We start from the raw sequence: 21258 nt of genomic DNA, 5'->3' as shown, positions 1-21258 counted from the left end.
ATAACTATGCAAAAGTTTCCATTTTCTAAAATATTTATAATATTTAATTTATCTTCTAATACTATAAGAATCTTTTAACAATTTTTTTATTAAAAATATATATTCGCTTATCTTTTGATATTTATGAAGAAGCATTTATTCTTATTAAATGTATTTATTCTTTTATTTTTGATATTTTCTTTTAACAATTTTTTTATCCTCCTGTTCATTGACTTGCCGCTATCTTTTCTTAATTAATGTTTGTTTAGCTAACTCTAAAAACAATCGAGTCTACGATCTATTTACCGCCGACAAAAGTAACTAATTTTTTATTATAATTGAGGGTTAGTTACATTAAACACTCATGTAATAAGAATTAATTCGAGATACACCCTATATATTTTAAAATTGAACATTTACACCACTTATATTATGAAATTGCTTTCTGACCTTTCCTTTCATATATCCTTTGCTTTGATAACTTTTGGTTGATAGGTATAAGATTCGTCATCTGTATTCATCTGTATTTTATGTAGTGTGTAAAAGCTGATGGAAAGAAAAGAAAAAGAAGACAGTCTTGAGAGGATAAGAAGGACTAATGCCTTAGTTTCAAGTTTTGGATGTTATGCTATGTTTCTATCTTTCTTTAGGACCTTTGTGATGCACAACCATGTTAATGGAAATAGAGAAAAAATCAAATATGCATTATCCTAATAAAGTTCTACCTGAGTGTATTTAGTATAGACGAAATTTTTTTCACTGATGAAGTGTTTTTCCGTTACCTTAAATTGTTAAAATTATTCATCTATGCCATCAACTTTCAGGAGCTCATAAAGAATTGAGTTATTTTTGTAAGAGAATATTTGCCGTGATGATTCTCATTCCTTGAATAGGTTAATATACAACATTTACAACATAATTGTAGGCTACAAATTAGGAACTAATTTGACTAATATAATTCTAACATACGCTATCCTGAAATAGAAGATTACAAAATATATTTGACTAAATATTTACATAGTCTAACACACCCCCGCAGTCGAAGCGGTAGGTTTACGAACGGTTAGACTGTCCCGAAAATCATCAAATAGTACGCGCGGAAGACCTTTGGTGAAAATGTCGGCAATCTGATAACGGGACGGAACATGTAGGACGCGAACCTCTCCACGTCTAACCTTTTCACGAACAAAATGAATGTCCATTTCAATATGCTTGGTACGTTGATGTTGTACCGGATTTCCAAACAAATAAATGGCACTCACATTGGCACAATAGACCAAAGTTGCTTTACGAATAGGACAATTGAGTTCAAGCAACAGATTACGAATCCAACAAGATTCAGAGACAACATTAGCAACCCCTCTGTATTCAGCTTCAGCACTAGACTTAGATAGAGTGGGTTGGCGCTTTGAAGACCAAGAAATCAAGTTATCCCCAAGATATACACAATAACCCGATGTGGAGCGTCGAATGTCTGGACATCCACCCCAATCAGCATCTGTATATGACAGTAGTGACTGTAGAGAGGTTTTGTATAAATGTGTACCAAAATCAATCGTACCTCGAACGTAACACAATATGCGTTTTAATGCTTCCATATGCTCGACTTTGGGATCATGCATAAACAAGCAAACCTGTTGGACTGCGTATGATATGTCTGGCCGAGTAAATGTCAAGTATTGCAAAGCACCTGCCAGCCGACGGTACTTCGTAGGATCTTCATATGGGGCGCTCGAATTGGCGCTGAGTTTCCCTTTTGTATCAACTGGTGTGGGGCAAGGCTTACATTGTGACATGCCTGCCCTGTCAAGAATATCCTCTGCATAAGAACTCTGAGACATGAATAGGCTATTTTTGTCCCGGGAGACGGCAATCCCCAAAAAATAGCTCAACGGACCCAAGTCTTTCATTGCAAATTCCGTAGCTAACTTGGACATAATTCCGAGTCTGAGAGAGTCTGAAGATGCAGTTAGAATAATATCATCCACATATAACAAAATGTAAGCAGTATCCTGTCCACAACAATAGGTGAAGAGAGAGTTGTCAGATGTACTATGTGAGAAACCAATGGTTGCCACAAAATCAGCAAAACGCTGATACCATGCCCGGGGTGCCTGTTTCAAGCCATAAAGAGACTTACGCAAGAGACAAACATGATCGGGACGAGCCGGATCCCGGAATCCCAGGGGTTGATACATATAGACGGTCTCATTCAAGTTGCCATGCAAGAAAGAATTCTTTACATCAAGTTGGTGAATGGGCCAAGAGTAAGATAAAGCAATAGTAAGTACCACACGGATAGTTGCTGGTTTGACGATCGGACTGAAAGTCTCGTCACAATGAACACCTTCCCGTTGAGACCTGCCATCACCTACAAGACGGGCTTATGCCTCTCAAAAGAACCATCATATTTCTTTTTATGCCGAAAAAATCTATAAAGACCGAATAATATTAGCATTTGAGGGACGAGGGAACAACTCCCAAGTCTTACTATCAATAAGAGCATTATATTCATCTTGCATAGCATTTTTCCAATTCGGGTCATTAAGCGCACCAACTGGATTCCGGGGAATAGGGGAGATGGAATTGTTGGTGACACTTAAGGCTTGATTATGGTATTTCAAGTTCGGCTTAAATATCCCATGCTGACTATGTGTAGTCATGCGAGGAGCGAGTGGGGGGCTGGCAGGGGTGGGGCTGCTACTGTGGTGGGGGGCTGGCAGCGAGTGGGGGGCTAGCAGCGAGGAAGACGGAGGGGCTGGCAGTGACGGGAGTTGGCGGGCAGCTGGGGTGGTGGGAGGTGTTTGCGGGACAGGCGACGAGGGAGGAGCAGGCAGCGGCCTGGTCATGCAACAAATGGATTCTCAATGCAAAATTATCATCACCCAAAAACTCATATGAGGTAGAAGATGGACTATTTATTTGTGAAAATGGAAAGGAGTTTTCATCAAACCACACATGCCGAGCTATGATTATTTTTCGGCTCGATGGATCATAACATTTGTATCCCCGATGATTAGAATGATACCCCAGGAAAACACAAGGAGTGGACCTAGATTGGAGCTTATGAATTTGTGTGGATGGAAAGAGAGGAAAGCATAGACAACCAAAAACGCGGAGATGAGAGTAGGATGGATTCTTTTGATAAAGAATCTGAGTGGGTATGTTATATGCTAAGATTTTAGAAGGGAGAATATTGTGTAGGTACGTTGCCATGGCCAAGGCGTGATGCCAATAGGAGGGGGGCATAGATGCATGGGCAAGGAGTGTACGAACAATATTATTTATGGATTTAATTTTCCGTTCCGCCTTACCATTTTGGGGTGAGGTGTGCGGGGAAGAAAATTTGAAAAGCATCCCGTTTTGTTCACAAAATTTATGAAAAGGACCATTATCAAATTCACGCCCATTGTCACATTAAAAGGTTTTGATTTCTTTTTCAAACTGAGTGCGAATGAAAGTCCGGAAAGACAAGAAACAATCATAAACTTGGGACTTTGTTTTGATGGGAAAATTCCAAATAAAATTAGTGTAATTATCAAGAAAAAAAACACAATATCTGTGACCAGAAGAGCTAAGTACAGGTGAAGTCCATAAATCACTGTGAACAATGTCAAATGGCATAGTAGTAGTTGAAAGAGAGTCATAAAAAGGCATTTTAATTAATTTTCCCAAAGGACAAGAATGACAAACATTGTTTCGAGCCTTATTACATTCAATCAAATTACTACTACGCAAATGACTAAGAATTACATCCCCGGGATGACCTAAACGGGAGTGCCAAATATGAGGAGAGATGACGGTAAAAGCAGATGGTGCGGAAGGCGAGATGGCTCGATAAGTTTTGAAGAATGGATAAAGATCACCCGAACTCTCACATCTCATGAGTTTGCTCCCCGTCCGTAAATCCTTCACAGAAAAGCCAAAATGATCAAATTCAACAGAAACCATATTATCGATAGTAAATTTACGAACGCAAATAAGGTTTTTGATGAGTTTAGGTGCATGTAAAACATTTTTCAGGTTTAAGGAGGGATTTACTTGAAGGGATGTATGACCATAACCACGAATCGGAATCATGTTACCATTACCAACAACAATGCCATTATTTTTGCTCAATTGATAGTAAGACGAGAGAGTACCTTGGGAGTTGGTCATGTGGGATGTGGCTCCGGTGTCTATGTACCAATTGTTGTCATCGGGCAAATTCAAAGACATTGTGTGCATAGCATGATCAATATCTGTGGGCGCATACCCACCATGTGATGACGGGGCTGCCGAGTAGAACGACTGTGGAGGACGAGCACCGATAACTCCTTGCTGTGACGGGCTGGGCGTGGCTGCTGCCAGCCGCGAGGCTGCTGCCACCTAACAGTGGGGTACGGGCACGGTGGGGTGGCCCACGGCTGTGGCCCCCAGGCAGCCCACGGTGGAAAGAACCACGACGGGGCAGTGGACCCCTGGTGCTGCGATGCAGCGGGCTAGTTGGTCTGGGCGTTATGCCGGCTGCCCCCGCCGCTGCTTTGCCCATTACCGGCGCTACCGCGGTTGTTGTTGCGGTTGCCGCCGCTGCGACCGTGGTTGTTCTTCTTTCCACGATTGTTAGAACTTCCTCGATTGTTGAAAGTATTTTCAGAATTGTTGGGCTGCCCATTACCAAAGAAATTATGAGGATTAATATTGTGGGAAACGAGAGCAGCATTCGACTCGAAGTCGTGAATGGCGTCCTCGCCATGGCTGTCTTCCTCAAGTTCGAGCATCGACCGGACAACGTCAAAAGATGGGAGAGGAGTACGGTGCTGCACCGTCGTTTGAAAGGTTTTATATTCTTCCGATAATCCTCGCAGAAGACGAAGCACAAGTCGTTCGTCAGAAACTTTGTGGCCGACGTTGGCGAGATTGTCTGCAAGAACTTTTAGCCTGGTGCAGTATGCTTTCACATTCGGAAAATCCACCAATTTGGTGTTGGTGAATTTTGCATCAAGAGCAAGAGCCCTAGCTGATTTGTTGTCCTGAAAGAGATGAACAAGACGATTCCAAGCCTCGGCTGCGGTGTCCTCTTGATGAATGATCGTGTTGAGAAGATCATTCGATATTGTACCATATATCCATTGCCGAACGATGTCATCTAGTCGTTCCCATAGAGCCTTCGCAGCAAGTTTCTCGGCTGCAGATGCCGGGGGTGGCACGGTGGGGGAGGCAGGAGGTAGTATGTGGTCGATCACCAAGTTTGCTCGGCAATGGAGCTTGAAGAGGGTAGCCCAGTTATTGTATTGGCTTCCTTCATAATCAAGAACAATAGGAATGCATGATTTGATATTGGTGACTGTAGTCGCAGGGTGCAACTTGGACGCGTCAGCCATGGAGAAGAGGAGGAGGAAGGGCCGAAGAGGAGGAAAAACGAAAGAGGTGGTCAGCAGCTAGGGTTAGGATGCTAGGGTTTTAGGAGAGACCTAGGCTGATACCATGTAAGAGAATATTTGCCGTGATGATTCTCATTCCTTGAATAGGTTAATATACAGCATTTACAACATAATTGTAGGCTACAAATTAGGAACTAATTTGACTAATATAATTCTAACATACGCTATCCTAAAATAGAAGATTACAAAATATATTTGACTAAATATTTACATAGTCTAACAATTTTATTTTCGAGATGATTAGTTAGTTTTTCAAAAGATCTATCATACTTTTGAGTAAATGATATTCATAAATATCATACTCTCTTTAATGTAGAACAAATTACATAAGTTTTCTCTTAAAATATAAAGATTATAAATTTAGGTTGTTATTGATCATTTAAGAGTGTTAAGTATGCATATATAAGATTTCTCATTCCTTAGTCGAAAGATGTGTGTCCACGATAATGGGAATTATTACCTACTCTTCCCCTTTAATAAAATTATTTACATTATCAATATATAATAATTAAAGAGAATTCTTATTTATGGCAGGTAGAAGGGTAGGTCAGGATGCTGACAACATCAACCAAAAAAGCCGAATGATGAAACTATATGATGGATACTAAAACAAAAATTGCCTGTTTTCTAATTCTTTTTTGTCATTATTTTCCAATTTGAATAAGTCGCCTTCCATTTACCTCATAATAGAATTTAATCTTATTTCTCTTCTAAGTTTTGACATTCTATAAAAAGAAAAAGTCAATATTCTTGATTTTAGGATAGAAAAAAAATGTCAGTGGCAGAATTTAAACTAAAAAGTATAACTTGGAAAACACTACAATAAAAAGGGGAAGGACTTTCGCTATCCTTTTCCTTACTGCTGCACTATTCGGGTGTCTTTCCTTTCAACAGCCCCAAGTGTAGTTAATATGGGAAAACATGATTATGGTTTAGAAGGACTCCCTCCGTTCAAAAATAGATGAATATTTTGGGATATGACACGCCTCTTAATAAAGTCAATTACGAACATTAATTAAAGGTAATTTATCAATATGTCATTAAAAAAAAAATAGAAAGAGTCATTAAAGATATGAATAATTTTGAAAAAATTGATTAATACATCTTTGAGCTTTGAAAAATTCATTCATTTTGGATCATAAAAATATCAAAATTCATTTATATTAAAATGAGGGGACTAGTGTTTTTGAGGCAAAAAGACCCCTCAAGTCTTCAACTAAAGAAAAAGGAAAGTTGACCAAGTCTTTGATACTTAGAGAGTAATTAAGTAATTTGGAGTTTGGATTACAATTATTAAAAAATTGTGAGTAGATATTAAAGCTTATAGAATTATAAAAGATTCATTATCACTTTCAAATCATTTCAAGATTTTATGCTTTTTTTGTTGTTGCTTATAACAGTTAAATATTATTTAAATGTCAAAAGTTGTTATAACTGTATAATAGCTATTCGCTATAGCAGCTAAAAAATCTCGGAACAAACAACAAAGTGAAAATACACATTATTTAAGTAAAATTAAATAATAATTATTTATGAAAAACATATTTCTTATATTTATTTAATATAGAAACCGAGTGCAAACAAATTTTATAGGATGTACATTGTCATAAACAGTGGCAGAACCACATTTTAAAAAATGGATTCATATAATGCCTCTTGCTCAAAGTTTATATTTATTATACATGAATATTCTAATAAAAATAAATAAAAATACATGATATTTACAAGAACTGAATCCCCTTGACCTAAAACAGAAGCTTGATATAACCTATTCTTATAAAAATTGAATTCCATTGATAAAATCTTTGGTTCCACCGTTTGTGACAAAAGTGTAATAAGTGGTTGGGGGTTGGCCATAGAACGTGAGCAGCGGTTCAAAAAAGAGGAAGAAAATAAGGAAAATCGAGTGTTCGTTTCGCTTGAGGAGGATCCCTCTTTCCTCACTGGTTCCTTGTCGTGTTGTGCAATTTGTAATTCCTTGGCCTATACATGTCTTATGTGACGTGGCGTATTCTGATTTGCAGTGTGCAAAATGGTCTGAGCAGGCAATAATGATAATTTCTTGTTGGGTTGGAATGTGGACCTTCCTCATGCCTTAAGTGATCATTTTGACATCGATGAATTTAGTGGAGCTGCATATAAATCAAAATTAATGTAAAAAACACACCACACCAAAAGAGAGAGGTCTTTAGTAACAATATTTTTTTTAGCGGCAATGGTTATTACCACAAAATATTTATCAGCAATTGGTTAATACCATTAGATCCAAGGTCGGTAAATCCTTTAGCGGCATTTATTGTTAGAGTTGAAGTTTGGTATTGCCGCTAATAATTGATTCTAGAATACAATTAGCGGTAATTAAGTTATTGCCGCAAATTAATTGCCGCTAAAAGCATATTTTGTTGTAGTGACAAATTATCGGTGGTTCCTTTTCTTACGTGAACTAATATAAACTCGCGAAAAATTGATAGTTCAGGTATGTTTCTGACAATTATCTCTAATTTATTATGTTTTTTTCCGTTTTAATTTATGTAACACTATTTAGCTATTGAAGAAGTGTAAGAAAAGAATTGTAGTATAAAACAAGTCTTAGATATTTGACAGATATAAATCATTTCATTAAGGATAAATAAAAAATTTAAAAATAAATTATTTATAAATATAGATGATATTTTTTGTATAAATTAAAAACAGAAATGTAACCACATAAACGAGGCTGAGCTAGAAGTCCATATACGAATTCGGCGGAAGCCAATAAATTTTATTCAAACGGTATGTTTATACGCACAAATATTAAATTTAAAACACAATCAGTACCACTTGAAGGGATCGCTGATTTCTTGATGCAATTAGTTTATGATATTTTTGAAAAATAGATGCAATTAATAAGGTTGAAAATATGCATGAAATTTTGTATCATAATTTTTTATATAATTATAGGGTTTTGAATAGTCACATAAACAAATTAGTAGACTCATTTTACAACTAAGAAAATGAATATTCTAATAAATCAAATATTAGATTCTTCCTGCAACTAAACAATTGATTATTTTAAAAAACATTGTACCACTAACAAATACAACATCCAGCAATTAAATTCATTCTTGGTGGTAAATATGGTAAATGGTCAGAGCCAGGTTCAATATGGTGATTGAAGAATCATGTACAAGGCATCCAAGAGAATATTGAGCTGATTAATGCACACCTACAACATTTTTTTTCGAGAGGGGAATATAATTGCTGATAATTTGGCCAATAATATTGACAATTAGGGTGATTTTTTTTTTTTTTTTGGGAAGGAAAAAGACCTTAGGGGAAGTGTTAGGATAAATCTTTTGGGATACTCTTATGGGTAATAGGAGTAAAATTTAAACCATTTTTAATAGGTTAGGCTATTTTTAACTCTTTTTCTTTTTTAAAAAGATGTGGACCGCTATCTCAATTTCCAATGCCACAAATTCAAAATTCAAAATTCAAAATTTAAAAATTTCAATCTCTCTCCTCTTCCTTTTCTTAAAACCAACCTAAGAATGAGGTAAGTCTAAAACAGGCTAATAGCTTGTTTGGCCAAGCTTATTTTTCCTCCAAAAGTATTTATTTTTTCAATAAGTGTTTATTTTAAAAAAAGTGAGGTGTTTGACCAAGCTTTTGGGAGAAAATGAGTACTTTTGGAGAGTAGCAGAATCAGTTTTTTAGAAGCTAAAAAAATAGCTTTTGCCCAAAAGCACTTTTGAGAAAAATACACATAGAAGCACTTTTTAAAAGCTTGACCAAACACTAATTGCTGCTCAAAAGTACTTTTTAAATTAATTGGCCAAACACAAACTGCTTTTAGCCAAAAGTACTTTTTTGAAAAGTACTTTTGAAAAAAATGCTTTTTAAAATAAGCTATTTTTAGAAGCTTGGGCAAACAGGCTATAAGACTAACTATTCGAAGGCCGAGTCGGATTTTTTTGTTTCTTCATTTAATAGAGAAAAAAATAACTTATAAAACTTCTAGCTTTAAATGAGTCAAATCTCATTAACCATTAGTACAAAAATGTCCATTTTACCTAACCAAAAAACTTAGATTTCTTTGTCTTAAACAAAAAAAATTCAAGAATCTCTCTTAATTGATGGACCCTCTTAACCCACCATATGTACTTCCTCAAATAAAATAGCATAAAATATGGATTATGCTGGCATAGTTGGAATCCCAACACTCTTAGCTAGAGTTTTTTGGTTCGAGCCTTGAGAATGAAATTTTTTTTGTTGGGAGCGTCACCCCCAAAAGTAGAACTTGAAGTGCTTTAATTCAGATACCGGTGGAAAATAACAAAATAAAAAGAATAAAGACCAACAGATTTTAAAAGCAAAAACCAAAAAAGCAACCAATAAATAAAAGTAGAAAAAGCATCATTCTTTCCTCTTAACCAAAGCTAAAAGTGATTAGTCATACTTCAATCCAAGTACCGAACACTGCATGAAAAATAAAATAAAAAATGAACCAATACCAACAAGTTTTTAAATGATAAAACAGAAAAGCAACCAATAAATTAAAAGTGGAAAAAAAGCACAATTCTTTCCTCCTAGCAGAAGCTAAAGTTCCTTCTGTCTCCCTTTTTTTTTCTGTCTCTTCAATTTCTAAATCAAAAAACCATCATTTGATAAAAAAAAAAAAAAAACATCATTAATGGAAACCCATCAACAAATCCCCATAAATTCATAACATCCAAACCTCAAAACCATTCTTGATTTTACTGAATAAAAATTTGATCTTTTTTTTTTTTTCCTCTTTCAAGAATGGAGTTGGATAGCATTGAATGTGTATCATCTTCAGATGGCATTGATGATGATGAGATCCCTTTACATCATCCACATATAATTCATTCTCAATTTTCATCTTCAAAAACACCAAACAATAACAACAACAATGTTAACATTAATATTAATAATAATAATGATGGGATTTCATCAATTCATTCTACAACAAGTGTTCATGAGCTTCTTGAATGTCCTGTTTGTACTAATTCTATGTACCCTCCAATCCATCAGGTTAGTTAAAGATTTCCTTTTTTTTTTTTTTAATTTGGAAATTGTATTTTATATTGTACAAGAACTTGTTATATTGGTTTGATTTGAGGAAAGATTGAACCTTGATTGTTGGTTTTGTGGCATTTTTTGATGTATATATTCATTAAATTTTGGGGATCTATGTACCCCTTTGAATGCTTTGATTGTTACAAGATTCTATATATAATACTAGAGGCTCCAATTTGTTTTCTCTGGTGAATGATCTGCAAGACTTTAAATTTTTATATATTTATACCTATTCTTTTCATTTCCTTTTCTTTGTTATGGGTTAGGTGAGTTTAGGAGTGGAGGTCATGGGTTCAAGCTGTGAAAACAGCCTCTTGTAGAAATGCAAGGTAAGACTGTGTACAATAGACCCTTGTGGTCCGGCCCTTCCCCGGACCCCGTGCATAGCAGGAGCTTAGTGCACCGGGCTGCCCTTTTTTAGGTGACTTTAGGAGTGAGTAGTGGTGGATTGAACTAGGGAGTTTGTTTGTGGTTAGTGAATATTCCAAATAGTTTTTAGTTTATTTGGAATTTATGAAGTTGGAATTGTGATTGGTTATACTTTTTGCAAAGGAGAGAAGAGAACGCTTTATTTGGAGTTTATGAAGATGGTGTTGGAAAGCAGGTTTGGAGCACTTTCCAAATTTTGAATCCAACTCCAAGTTGGATTTCAAAATTTTATAACTAAACACTGATTTTGAATTAAAGTGAAAAATTATTCCAAACAAAAAGTGAATAGTTCTCATGGCAAAAATGGGCCTCTAGAGTTGGTTTAGCTTTCCAGCTTCTGGAGCCTGGCTTATTAGGTGGACCCGAAAATTGGTTCTGCATAGGACTATTGACACGTTGGGTGGAGTTAGCTAGAAATTATTTGGTAAATTTCTCCCCTTTGGTGGTTCGTATAGATTGGAGATGTGAATTTTTTTTCCCCAAACTTATGTGTATATTGAGTGTAGCTGCTGAATTTGTACCCTTGGGTTTTAGCGTCTGGTCTATTTGTATTTTTGGTGGTCAGGTGTCTAATCCATTTTACATTCGGGGTCAGAGTGTAATACAGAAAAGAACCTAGTTCGTTCCAAGCTTATATAAGGAGAAAGATTGCAGTAGGTTGATATAGCCTTATCAAACTAGTTGTGATGTTGTTTGTTTAAGTATTTTATTTCTAACTCTAATTGCAGAAGGTGTTTGTGGTCCAGCGATTTGTCTGTCCCTTTGCTCATGAGAGGTCTTATGTTCGAAACCCGATGCCATTCATTACCGATATAGAAAAATTCTTTTACCTTTCTGAATGATATGTTTTTTGCACAAGAGTGTGGCCTAGCGGTTAATGAAGGGGGTGCAAACCTTAGAGACCAGTGTTTAAATCTCAATAGAGACAAAAATACTACATAATTTATTTCCTATATGCCTAAGCTTTGCTGGAAAAAGTCACCCAATACAAGAGAATAGACTGCAACACTAACATTAACCAAAAAGCCTTGGCCTCTTCTCCTTTTAATATGGAAATAGAATGACTAAAGAAGGATTCTTGCTTTGTCCCATATAATGCTAGAGAACCCTTTTACAAGACATTGACTTCTCAAAAATCTTGAAATAAACAAGGCATGATGGATTTTGAAAATCGAATGAATGCCACCAAGGTAAGTGAAAAGTTTAATGCAAGATGGAGTAGAGAAAGCATCTTTGCTCTTGAATCAAGCTGGAGGTACAATATTTAAACAGCACATGTCGAAGCAAAAATCAATTGAACAAAGGAGCACAATGGTGTTCCTGTATCTATAGTAGATTGGTCCGATTCTACAAATTTTACGTATTCGGGATTTGAAATTTTTTATCTTGTACAGGTACATAGTCGCATCAACAGCAAGTTATATGAAAAACTGATCTCCTATTGGGTAACAAGGATAACTCGGAAAGAAGTTTAAGATGGAGTACAAGGATTGTTTGTTTTGCAGTGAATTAACTATGCTAGCTCTAAGTTCTGATGACTATCTTTCTTTTCTTGTCTTCTCATTCAATGTTAGTACACGAAATGCTAAAATCTCTCACCTGTCTAACTGCTGGTTCAGAAGACTTCCATTTTACGTTCATGTGGTTCTTCAAAAGTATGGTTTAATGGCGTTGTGAACTTAGCTGACAATTACGTGTTGACCCACATATTAGTATACCAAAGAATAGGGTGGTTCGAGCTGCAGAATCAGCAAACTGACACACCCCCTGAGGGTGCAGCCTTCCCTCAGACCCTGCATGAGCGGGAGATGATCTGTACACCGGGCTGCTTTTCTTTTTAAGGGCGGCACACATTTTTAAAGTGTAAGGATCTTTTAGACTAAGACCACTTACCATATTCATAAGGATCTATTTTAAACGGTTTGAATTTGTTTATGTTTTAGGTATTAGTATATTTTGACCTAGAGATTTTTCCTGAAGCATTTGAGTTCATATATGTCAATTGGCAGAGATAGTTAATGGTACTTGGAATTGCCATTTTTGAGTATAAAGTTAGTGAGGGTGACATTAACTCCACATAGTAGGTTAGCACTTAGGAGGACTTTAGGGCTACGGATGAGAATGCAAGACTATAAGCTCCTTTACTATAATCAGCATGCCAGTGTTGTATTGCTGCTATCTGTCTGACTGCAAATATCTTTTGATTTCTTCAATTTGAAATTCGATTTCGATCTAAGATGGAAGGTAGGCTTTTATTGAGTTTTCAAAACATTGGACTCGTGGTGATTTTCTAAATTTTTGGCTGGAAGAGTTGGCTCGGGCTCAAACTTCTATAGCAAGGTTGGTTGTGCTAGGTTCGAATTGACTTGGCCCAGTATTGCTGTTCTCAACTCAATGTGCTGGGTGCTATTTGGGGAATTGGCAGGGATAGATAGTAAGTGTAATAATTTTACAATCCTGTTGTATTAATCTTCTTCGACTGCAACGAAGAAATTTATTCAGGTGACCATGTTTCAATTCATTCTGAGGCTGTCTGTTGCAGAATCTGGCCTTGTTTATACAGGCCCTTAGTGAACTACCAATTGAACAGTAAAATTCCCAAGATATTTAATCATTGTATTAAATGATTCAACAGTGATATGTGAACATCTTTAACAAGATCCACATATTTTTACCTGTAATTGTGCTTGAATCATGAAACCTTAGTTCTAAAATTGAATGCTAAAAATTAGCAATCAGCTCCGTTGATTTTCTTAATAGGTTGTATGCGTATCAATGCTGGTACTATGTATTACATAGGCTTTTCACCTTGTTTGTGTTTTGCCTTGCCATCTGACAGTGGGCATGAATTTTTGTTGTAGGCATTGTGGTATCCTATGATCCACAGCTTTTGCTTAACAACCAATGATTTTGGTTTGTAATTATAGATTAAACTGACATGGGGTTTAACTTTATGAATTAGTTTATCCTATTTGTTGTGGGTGCTGGATGACGGCATGTAGGGCTCGAGTGGATGATTCTGAATGAAGGTCCCTTTATAGGTAGGGTTTTCGAATTGAGTTAGGTCTAAGGTCCATTTCCTTAACATGGTATCAGATCTAGTTTTTGGGTTTAAGTTAGGCCCAAGTCCATTTTCTTGACACAAAGTTATGCATCTTTTAAAGGCATATATCCATATGTGCCTTCATCTGTTGGTAGTTGGTACTGGTATTGGGAGGCTTTCTGGTGTCTTTTTAATAACTTTTTTTTTTTTTTTTGAGAAATACGGATATTATATATATTTAAACATGCAAGATATTGCATTCCATAGTATTGCTCTGGGGAGCAATAGTGATTCCTAGAGAACTAGTACCATTCAAAGATTTAAGTCGATGTCACTTAGGACACTTTGGTTACCATAGCTAGCTAGATTATTACAAGTCCGAATAGATACATGCTTAACAAAACGAGTTCTCCTAGTTTATCCATCATCAGTTGGTCTTCAGCAAAATTTGGAGGTCGTGCACGATATAGTATTACTAGAGTTGAACTTATAGAGAGCTTCCTTAGCGAGCATATGTGCTATTGGATTTCCTTGCCGGAAATTAGGCCTGACTATCGGGATCCTCAATTGGAGTATTAACAACCTGCATTCATGTATAATGTCAGCATAGGTTATATTGTTATGGTCAATGCATTTGATTACCTCCGTTGAATCAGATTCAACTTCCAATGGAGTAAGGTTATGGATTTTCGCCATTTCAAGTCCTGCTCTCGGGGCCAGCAATTCAGCTTGGAGAGCTGAATAACCATTACCACACTTTTGGACAGTGTTGTTAAAGGTGAGCGCCATCTCGCCTTTGGCGAGAGGCGTGGCGAGGCGAGGCTGCAGTGCCTTTTATGGCTGTGGCGAGCAGCCCTTCAAAAGGCGCGCCAAAGGCGAGAAAGGCGCTAATGGCGCCAAGGCGAGGCGCCCAGTTATGGCGAGGCGAGATGCCTTTTTTTAAAAAAAAAAACAATTAAAAGAAGTGGAGGACTTAAATGAAGTGGAGGACTTAAATGAAAATAGCTGCTAGGGTTTTTTTTTGCCTCCTCCTCTCTTCTCCTTCAAGGTTTCAGGTACGTCTCTTTCTCCTTCTTCTTTTTCTTCAGTTCTTCTTCTTTCTTCTTCTTTCTTCCTCCTGTATTTTCGACTTCTGCTTCTTCTTCTGTTCTTCTTCTTTTTTTCCGGCGACAACTGCTCTATTTCCGGCCACCTCTGTTTTTTTTTTGTTTTTTTCCTTCTTCTATTCTCTTCTTCTTTTTCTGTTTTTTCTCCTCTGTTTTTTTCCCCTCTGTTTTTGTCTCCTCTGTTTTCTCCTCTGTTTTTTTTTTTCTCTGTTTGGACCAGTGAGGCAGTGGTTGTTTTGCTCCTATTTTTTCTGTTCAATAATTGTTTAAATTTTGTTATACAGTTATAAACAGTAGGTTCAAATTCAATGGAATCGTCGGACGCTAGCAAAAAAGACATAGGTTGGAATTATGGTACCAAAGGCCCAACAAAAGATTCAGTCACATGTATCTTTTGTCGAGGCACTTTCAATGGCGGAATTACTCGACACAAACAACATTTGATTGGTGGTTACAAAAATGTAAAAAAATGTACAATTTGTCCGCCTGAAATTAGGGAAGAAGTAAAAAATTATAAAGAAAGTAAACAGTTGTAGACTTTTAGTATCTACTATCTACTTTTAATTTTTGAATTGAAATATTTGCTAATATGTTATTGCTAGTGAGATTTTGATTATTTACATATGCAATTAAATATTTTAATTTTTTGGTATTTATTGGCGCCGCACTTCAAAAAGGCGAGCGCCTCGCCGCGCGCCGCTCCTTAAGGCGAGGCAGGCCCTTGTCGCCTTTTGTCGCTGTGTGCCTTCCAAAACACTGCTTTTGGAAGCCAACAACTCACTCACCTTTGTGGTTGCGTATGACACCATCATTACCCATAAGCATCTTTGATCCCTTGAAACTAGCTCCACATTCCGTGGAAACAGCCTGTTGCAGAAATGCAGGGTAAGGCTGCGTACAATAGACCCTTGTGGTCCGGCCCTTCCCTGGACCCCGCACATAGCGGGAGCTTAGTGCACCGGGCTGCCCTTTTTTTTATTTATTTTTAACAGGATGATGCCAGGAAATAGTTATACCAAGTTTCAAATACTTGTTATCCTCTTTTTTAGTCAAAAGCTTATATTCAATAGCAGCATTAAGCACTGAAGATACAGGAAGGTTATGACAAGGTTAATAACTAATCCGCTGGCAGTGATGCCTTTCTTTTTCTGTATCAAAGTGATGCCTTAGTTTTTTCTCTACTTATTTGGTAGGAGCCTTTTATAAGCTGAAAGGCTTAAAAAGTCCCTTATTATAATACTTGCATAACTTATTTTCTAAACCAAACGACCCCTTAATGTATCATCTTTTGCATGTTATTGCTGCAGTGTCACAATGGACACACAATCTGTTCGACATGTAAAGCTAGGGCACACAACCGATGTCCCACTTGTAGACAGGAGCTTGGAGATATCAGATGTTTAGCACTGGAAAAGGTGGCTGAATCACTCGAGCTCCCTTGCAAATATGGCTCTGTTGGGTGTCCCGAGATATTTCCTTATTACAGTAAGCTAAAACATGAGTCAGTTTGCAACTTTAGACCATACAATTGCCCGTATGCTGGGTCTGAGTGCTCAGTTGGAGGTGATATTCCTTACTTGGTTGCTCACTTGAGGGATGATCACAAGGTAGACATGCACTCAGGATGCACTTTCAACCATCGGTATGTGAAATCTAATCCTCGAGAAGTAGAAAATGCGACGTGGATGTTAACGGTAAGTTGGAAATCCTTTTTTTTTTTTTAAATTATTCTCAGTATGTAAAATAAAGGGTAATTACATTTTTGGACCGCTCAAAAGAAGAATAGCCAGCAAATGTATAGGTTTAAAGTACGAATATACATATAATATACTTATTGCATACACAATATATATAATCAGTTTATAGGTTTTGTATATTTTGGCTAGTGCCGGTAATTAATTTTGGCCGGCGGGTCAAAAATGAAAACAAGCCCTAAATTAAAAGGACATTAGGCTAACATGTTATTCGAAAGTTGAGCATCTGACTGATCAATGCTGTTCTTAGTCACTATTCCATGCATTTGCGTAAACCTTTAGCATTCATCTGCTTCATCTATTTTCTTAATTACACTTGATAAAGTGGCTTGTGATATCTGCATGTTATTTTGTGTTAATCTTGTGCGAATCTACTAATCAAGAATTAAACTCCTACTTCTGGTACTGAACATTTGAGTTATAATTTCATACCTCGTATGTTGTGTTTGTTTTACTCCTTCAGGAACTATTTTTAATTTATTCCACAAGAGCTCAAAAGCAAGTTTCCTAAAGCTAGAGTGCTATATATTCTGTTACTTCTTTTCAGGTTTTCAATTGTTTTGGTCAGTGCTTCTGTCTGCATTTTGAAGCCTTTCAGCTTGGAACAGCTCCTGTTTACATGGCGTTTCTTCGGTTTATGGGAGATGAGATGGAGGCTCGAAACTATAGTTACAGCCTGGAAGTTGGGGGTAATGGAAGAAAACTTACCTGGGAAGGTACGCCCCGAAGCATAAGAGACAGTCATAGAAAAGTAAGGGATAGCCATGATGGGCTCGTTATACAACGTAACATGGCACTTTTCTTTTCTGGAGGGGAGAGAAAGGAGCTTAAGCTACGAGTGACTGGACGGATATGGAAGGAACAGCAGAATCCTGATGGCGGAGCATGCATGCCCAACCTCTGTACTTAATGTACTGATATTTCAAGACAAACAGATTCAGACGTTGAAGATTGTTCGAAAAATGTGTGGAAAGTTTTGTTCATATGTATGAACTGACGAGTGTATGTTTTGTTATTAACGCTTGGAAGAGCATGTACCATAAAGATCTAACCTATTTTTCTCCTAACAAAACCTACTTGTGTGCCTGTGCTGTTGCAAGTTTAATTCTGGCTTCATTCCAGTGGTAGTACTGAATTGCGTTGATGACTGAGAGCTGAGAGAAACTTAGAATTTGGAAAGGAAATGATGCCACCATTTGGCATGCAAAAGGTACAGACCAACTGCATTTCAGTTTTCTGGGTAAAGAAACACACATGTTGATATGTATAGGAATTATCTTTCCTTCAAAATTTTGAAAATTGGAGAGTATAGTTGAGCATTACTCCCTCCATCCCAAAATAAGTGTCATCTTAGCAAAAAAAAAAAATTGTCCGAAAAAGTATCACCTTAAGAATTCAAGACAAAAATTGGCAAGTGTTTCCAACTATGCTATTGACATTAAAGAAGTAATCCTCTTTAATATTGCTCAATTTTTAGAAAACTATCTAATAAATAGGGCAGTTTAGTAAATTTCACATTGCATTTATTGATTTCTTAATGGGCGTGATATTTGCGAAGGTGATACTCATCATGGGACGGAGGGAGTATATAAGAAGGATAATTATTCTTGGGGTTTGAGACTGGATCCTATCTTCACTATTTTTCAAGATTCTGAGGGTAAGGTGGAAAGGGTGGGTGACATTAGAATTGATACATCACTGCAAAAGAATTCTAAAATTGAGGACCTTTAAGTGAATGCAAAATTTTTCATTTTTAGAAATTAAAGCCAGGAAAATGGAAGTAGTACTAATCTGCTTCAGTGAATTATTTAGTGGTAATATGTCTAGGAAATCCATGTCTTCATAAAAAACAACTTATCACTGGCAACAAAATGATGGGGGTATCCCATGAAACACTGTTTTGCAAAGCGTTCAAAATTTACTTATTTCCAAGTTCTCTTCCTGGCAATGATATGCCTGAACTTGTTGAGAAATGAGTCGGGAATACTGAGAGATATGATACTCTTGATCATAGTGGCATCGTTACTAAATAGGATTTGATTTAACTTATTATATACACAAACGTTATAAATTTACCAGTGTATTTTAACTTCTTGCAGCATGTAATCTCTCTTCATTTTTAGGTTACTTGTCCACTTTTCATGGACGACTATTTATAATTATCTTTTAAGTGACTTGATATTAAACATTCGTTTATACTGTTGGTATATAAAAGTTAAATTTCACTAAATAATGAGAGCTGGTTGGAAAAGAATCTCCATAAAATTGAGCCAGTCATCAAGCAGATTCAATGGGGTTTAGGTATAAATACATTGGTGGCAAACGAAATATCTGACGAGCAGCTGAGTAATTTATTTTGAATTTTGATGAGAAAAATTGTCTTTTTGAGTGAACTTTCTCACTTTGTGTTGGTTTGCACTTTTTATTTCAATATCTATTTTCCTAATAGTTTATCATGTTGCAGTTATATCACTTCAATTTTTTTAATTTACAATTGTCTAATATCAAAATTAACTTTTGTTAATAAAATGTTCTCAACCAATTACCCTTAATTCAAAAAGTAAAAGTCTTGCGAACTAACGAAAGTCATATGCAAGTCAATTTATCATATTTTGTTGATGTTTCTTATTTCTTATATTCAAATGCTTCTTTATATGGTTTACAAGTAATTATTGATTTAAAAACTTATTCATTCTAATTTTATTGTCGTCCAGAGAGAAACTAAATTGTAAAGGTCTGGAAGTTCCACATTGGGGGTTGGGGGTGGGGGGTTTAATTAAGATCGATGTGTATAACTAAAAGAGATGACATATTTTATATGATTAATTTAACTATCTAATATACGCTTGGAAACACACGCAATTATTGTTTTTCAAGATTTGAATTAAAAGTATTTAATAGGAACACTTTATCATATGATCAGGTTTCTCAATTGGAACAAGTTGTAGTTCGAGTGTCTAAATGAAATTTACTGACAAGTTTAAGGGGTTGTCGATGTATTAAGCCAAAAATAAATATACATACATACATATATAAAATGTAAAGATAATTTAAAATAGGGAAAAGGACGTGGTGTGGATAATTTAAAATAGGGAAAAGGACGTGGTGTGGCAACCAGCAAAAAAACAAAAGTCCCACAAATTTAAGCAAATGACCCGAAATAGTCCTTGAGCCCAAACTAAGAACAAATTTTAGCCAAAACCTCAAATCACTCTACAATATCTCTCACTTTTCTGCCACCGCCGACGAATTTCTGTTCAACCAATGTTTACTACCAAATCCATCACAATAGTATTGGGTAAGTAAATGAATATATATATATATATATATATTCTTGAGCTCCTTCATTCATGCGAGTAACTCAATTTTAGCTTGACAACTTTTTGGTAAATAAAATATATTTTTCATGTAAGTGATTTAAATCTGGACAAATACATGGACAATCCCTGAACTTGACAAACATTTTATTTAGATTCCATATTGACAGGTATGTAGGGCAAAGCATTTCTATTTACTTCTTTCCCCAAACTCTTGGTGAAGAGTTGAATGGTAAATTGCTAGTAAAGCAAACTTAAAAGTTCAAATTGCACAAACTTTGTAGTTAACTCTAGATTACTCGGGTGGAGTTGTATCACAAGTTCACAACGTTAACATATCTTTTAGTAAACATAAACTTGGTACTCCATTAATTAGAAATAATAAGTTTTATTTAACGGAAATAATTTAAGAAAAAGCCAGAAATGCAACATATTCTCAACAGATTACCATTGTTCGTAAACACTCCTTTTAAACATAGATCCTTTCATATTAAAATAAACTTACCCAAAAATGTATGATTACAACTTACAAGGAAAAAAGACAGGTTCTGAAGTGAAATTTAGTTATTAATTCTTCCATCATTTCCCCCAACTTCCTACAAAAGTTAGAAAGTTTAGTACAAATTTAGAAGTGATTAAAGTGACACATAAAAGAGGAAAAGATCAAGTAGCTTAAAAATCACTGCAACAAAATTAAACTCAGAATAATATGTTAAAGAGAAACCCATAAAGATATAGCAACAACAACATACCCAGTTGAATCCCACAGTGTGGGGTCTGGGGAGGGTTAAATGTACGCAGACCTTACCCCCACCTTGGTAGGGAGGCTGTTTCCGAAAGACCCTCGGCTCAAAAGAAAACAAGAAAACAAGGGGAGAAAAGTCAGATACCGACAGCAAATCAAAGCAATGCGAAAATGAGAAAAAAACAAGGGCAAAGAAGTCATGATAAAACAGCCTGGAGAGACAAGACCCAACACATAAAAGCAGGAAACATAGGGCAATAAAAAGTAGAGCAAAGCTACGCCTACTAGTGCGACAGAAAAGCGAGACTACCTACTAGCCTTCTACCATAATCTGAGCCCTCCACAACCTCCTATCTAAGGTCATGTCCTCGGTAATCTGAAAC

The 21258-nt window shown here is 36.2% G+C and overlaps 2 protein-coding genes across 2 annotated transcripts; one reads left to right on the top strand and one right to left on the bottom strand.

Annotated features, from left to right (window-relative positions):
* Nucleotides 1-4460: 4460 nt before the first annotated feature.
* LOC132639304 (uncharacterized) lies at nt 4461-5342 on the bottom strand. Its single transcript, XM_060355758.1, has one exon. It carries the CDS (start codon nt 5340-5342, stop codon nt 4461-4463), a length of 882 nt encoding a protein of 293 aa, XP_060211741.1.
* A 4594-nt stretch (nt 5343-9936) lies between these two features.
* On the top strand, nt 9937-17899 carry LOC132640696 (E3 ubiquitin-protein ligase SINAT3-like). The gene is made up of 3 exons (XM_060357410.1): nt 9937-10436; nt 16367-16753; nt 17361-17899. Exons 1-3 carry the CDS (start codon nt 10185-10187, stop codon nt 17721-17723), a joined length of 1002 nt encoding a protein of 333 aa, XP_060213393.1. The 5' UTR covers nt 9937-10184; the 3' UTR covers nt 17724-17899.
* Nucleotides 17900-21258: the final 3359 nt, after the last annotated feature.

This window comes from Lycium barbarum, chromosome 5 (assembly GCF_019175385.1).
Source record: "Lycium barbarum isolate Lr01 chromosome 5, ASM1917538v2, whole genome shotgun sequence".
NCBI classification, from domain to species: Eukaryota; Viridiplantae; Streptophyta; class Magnoliopsida; order Solanales; family Solanaceae; genus Lycium; species Lycium barbarum.
This window is presented reverse-complemented; position numbering and strand designations above follow the sequence as displayed.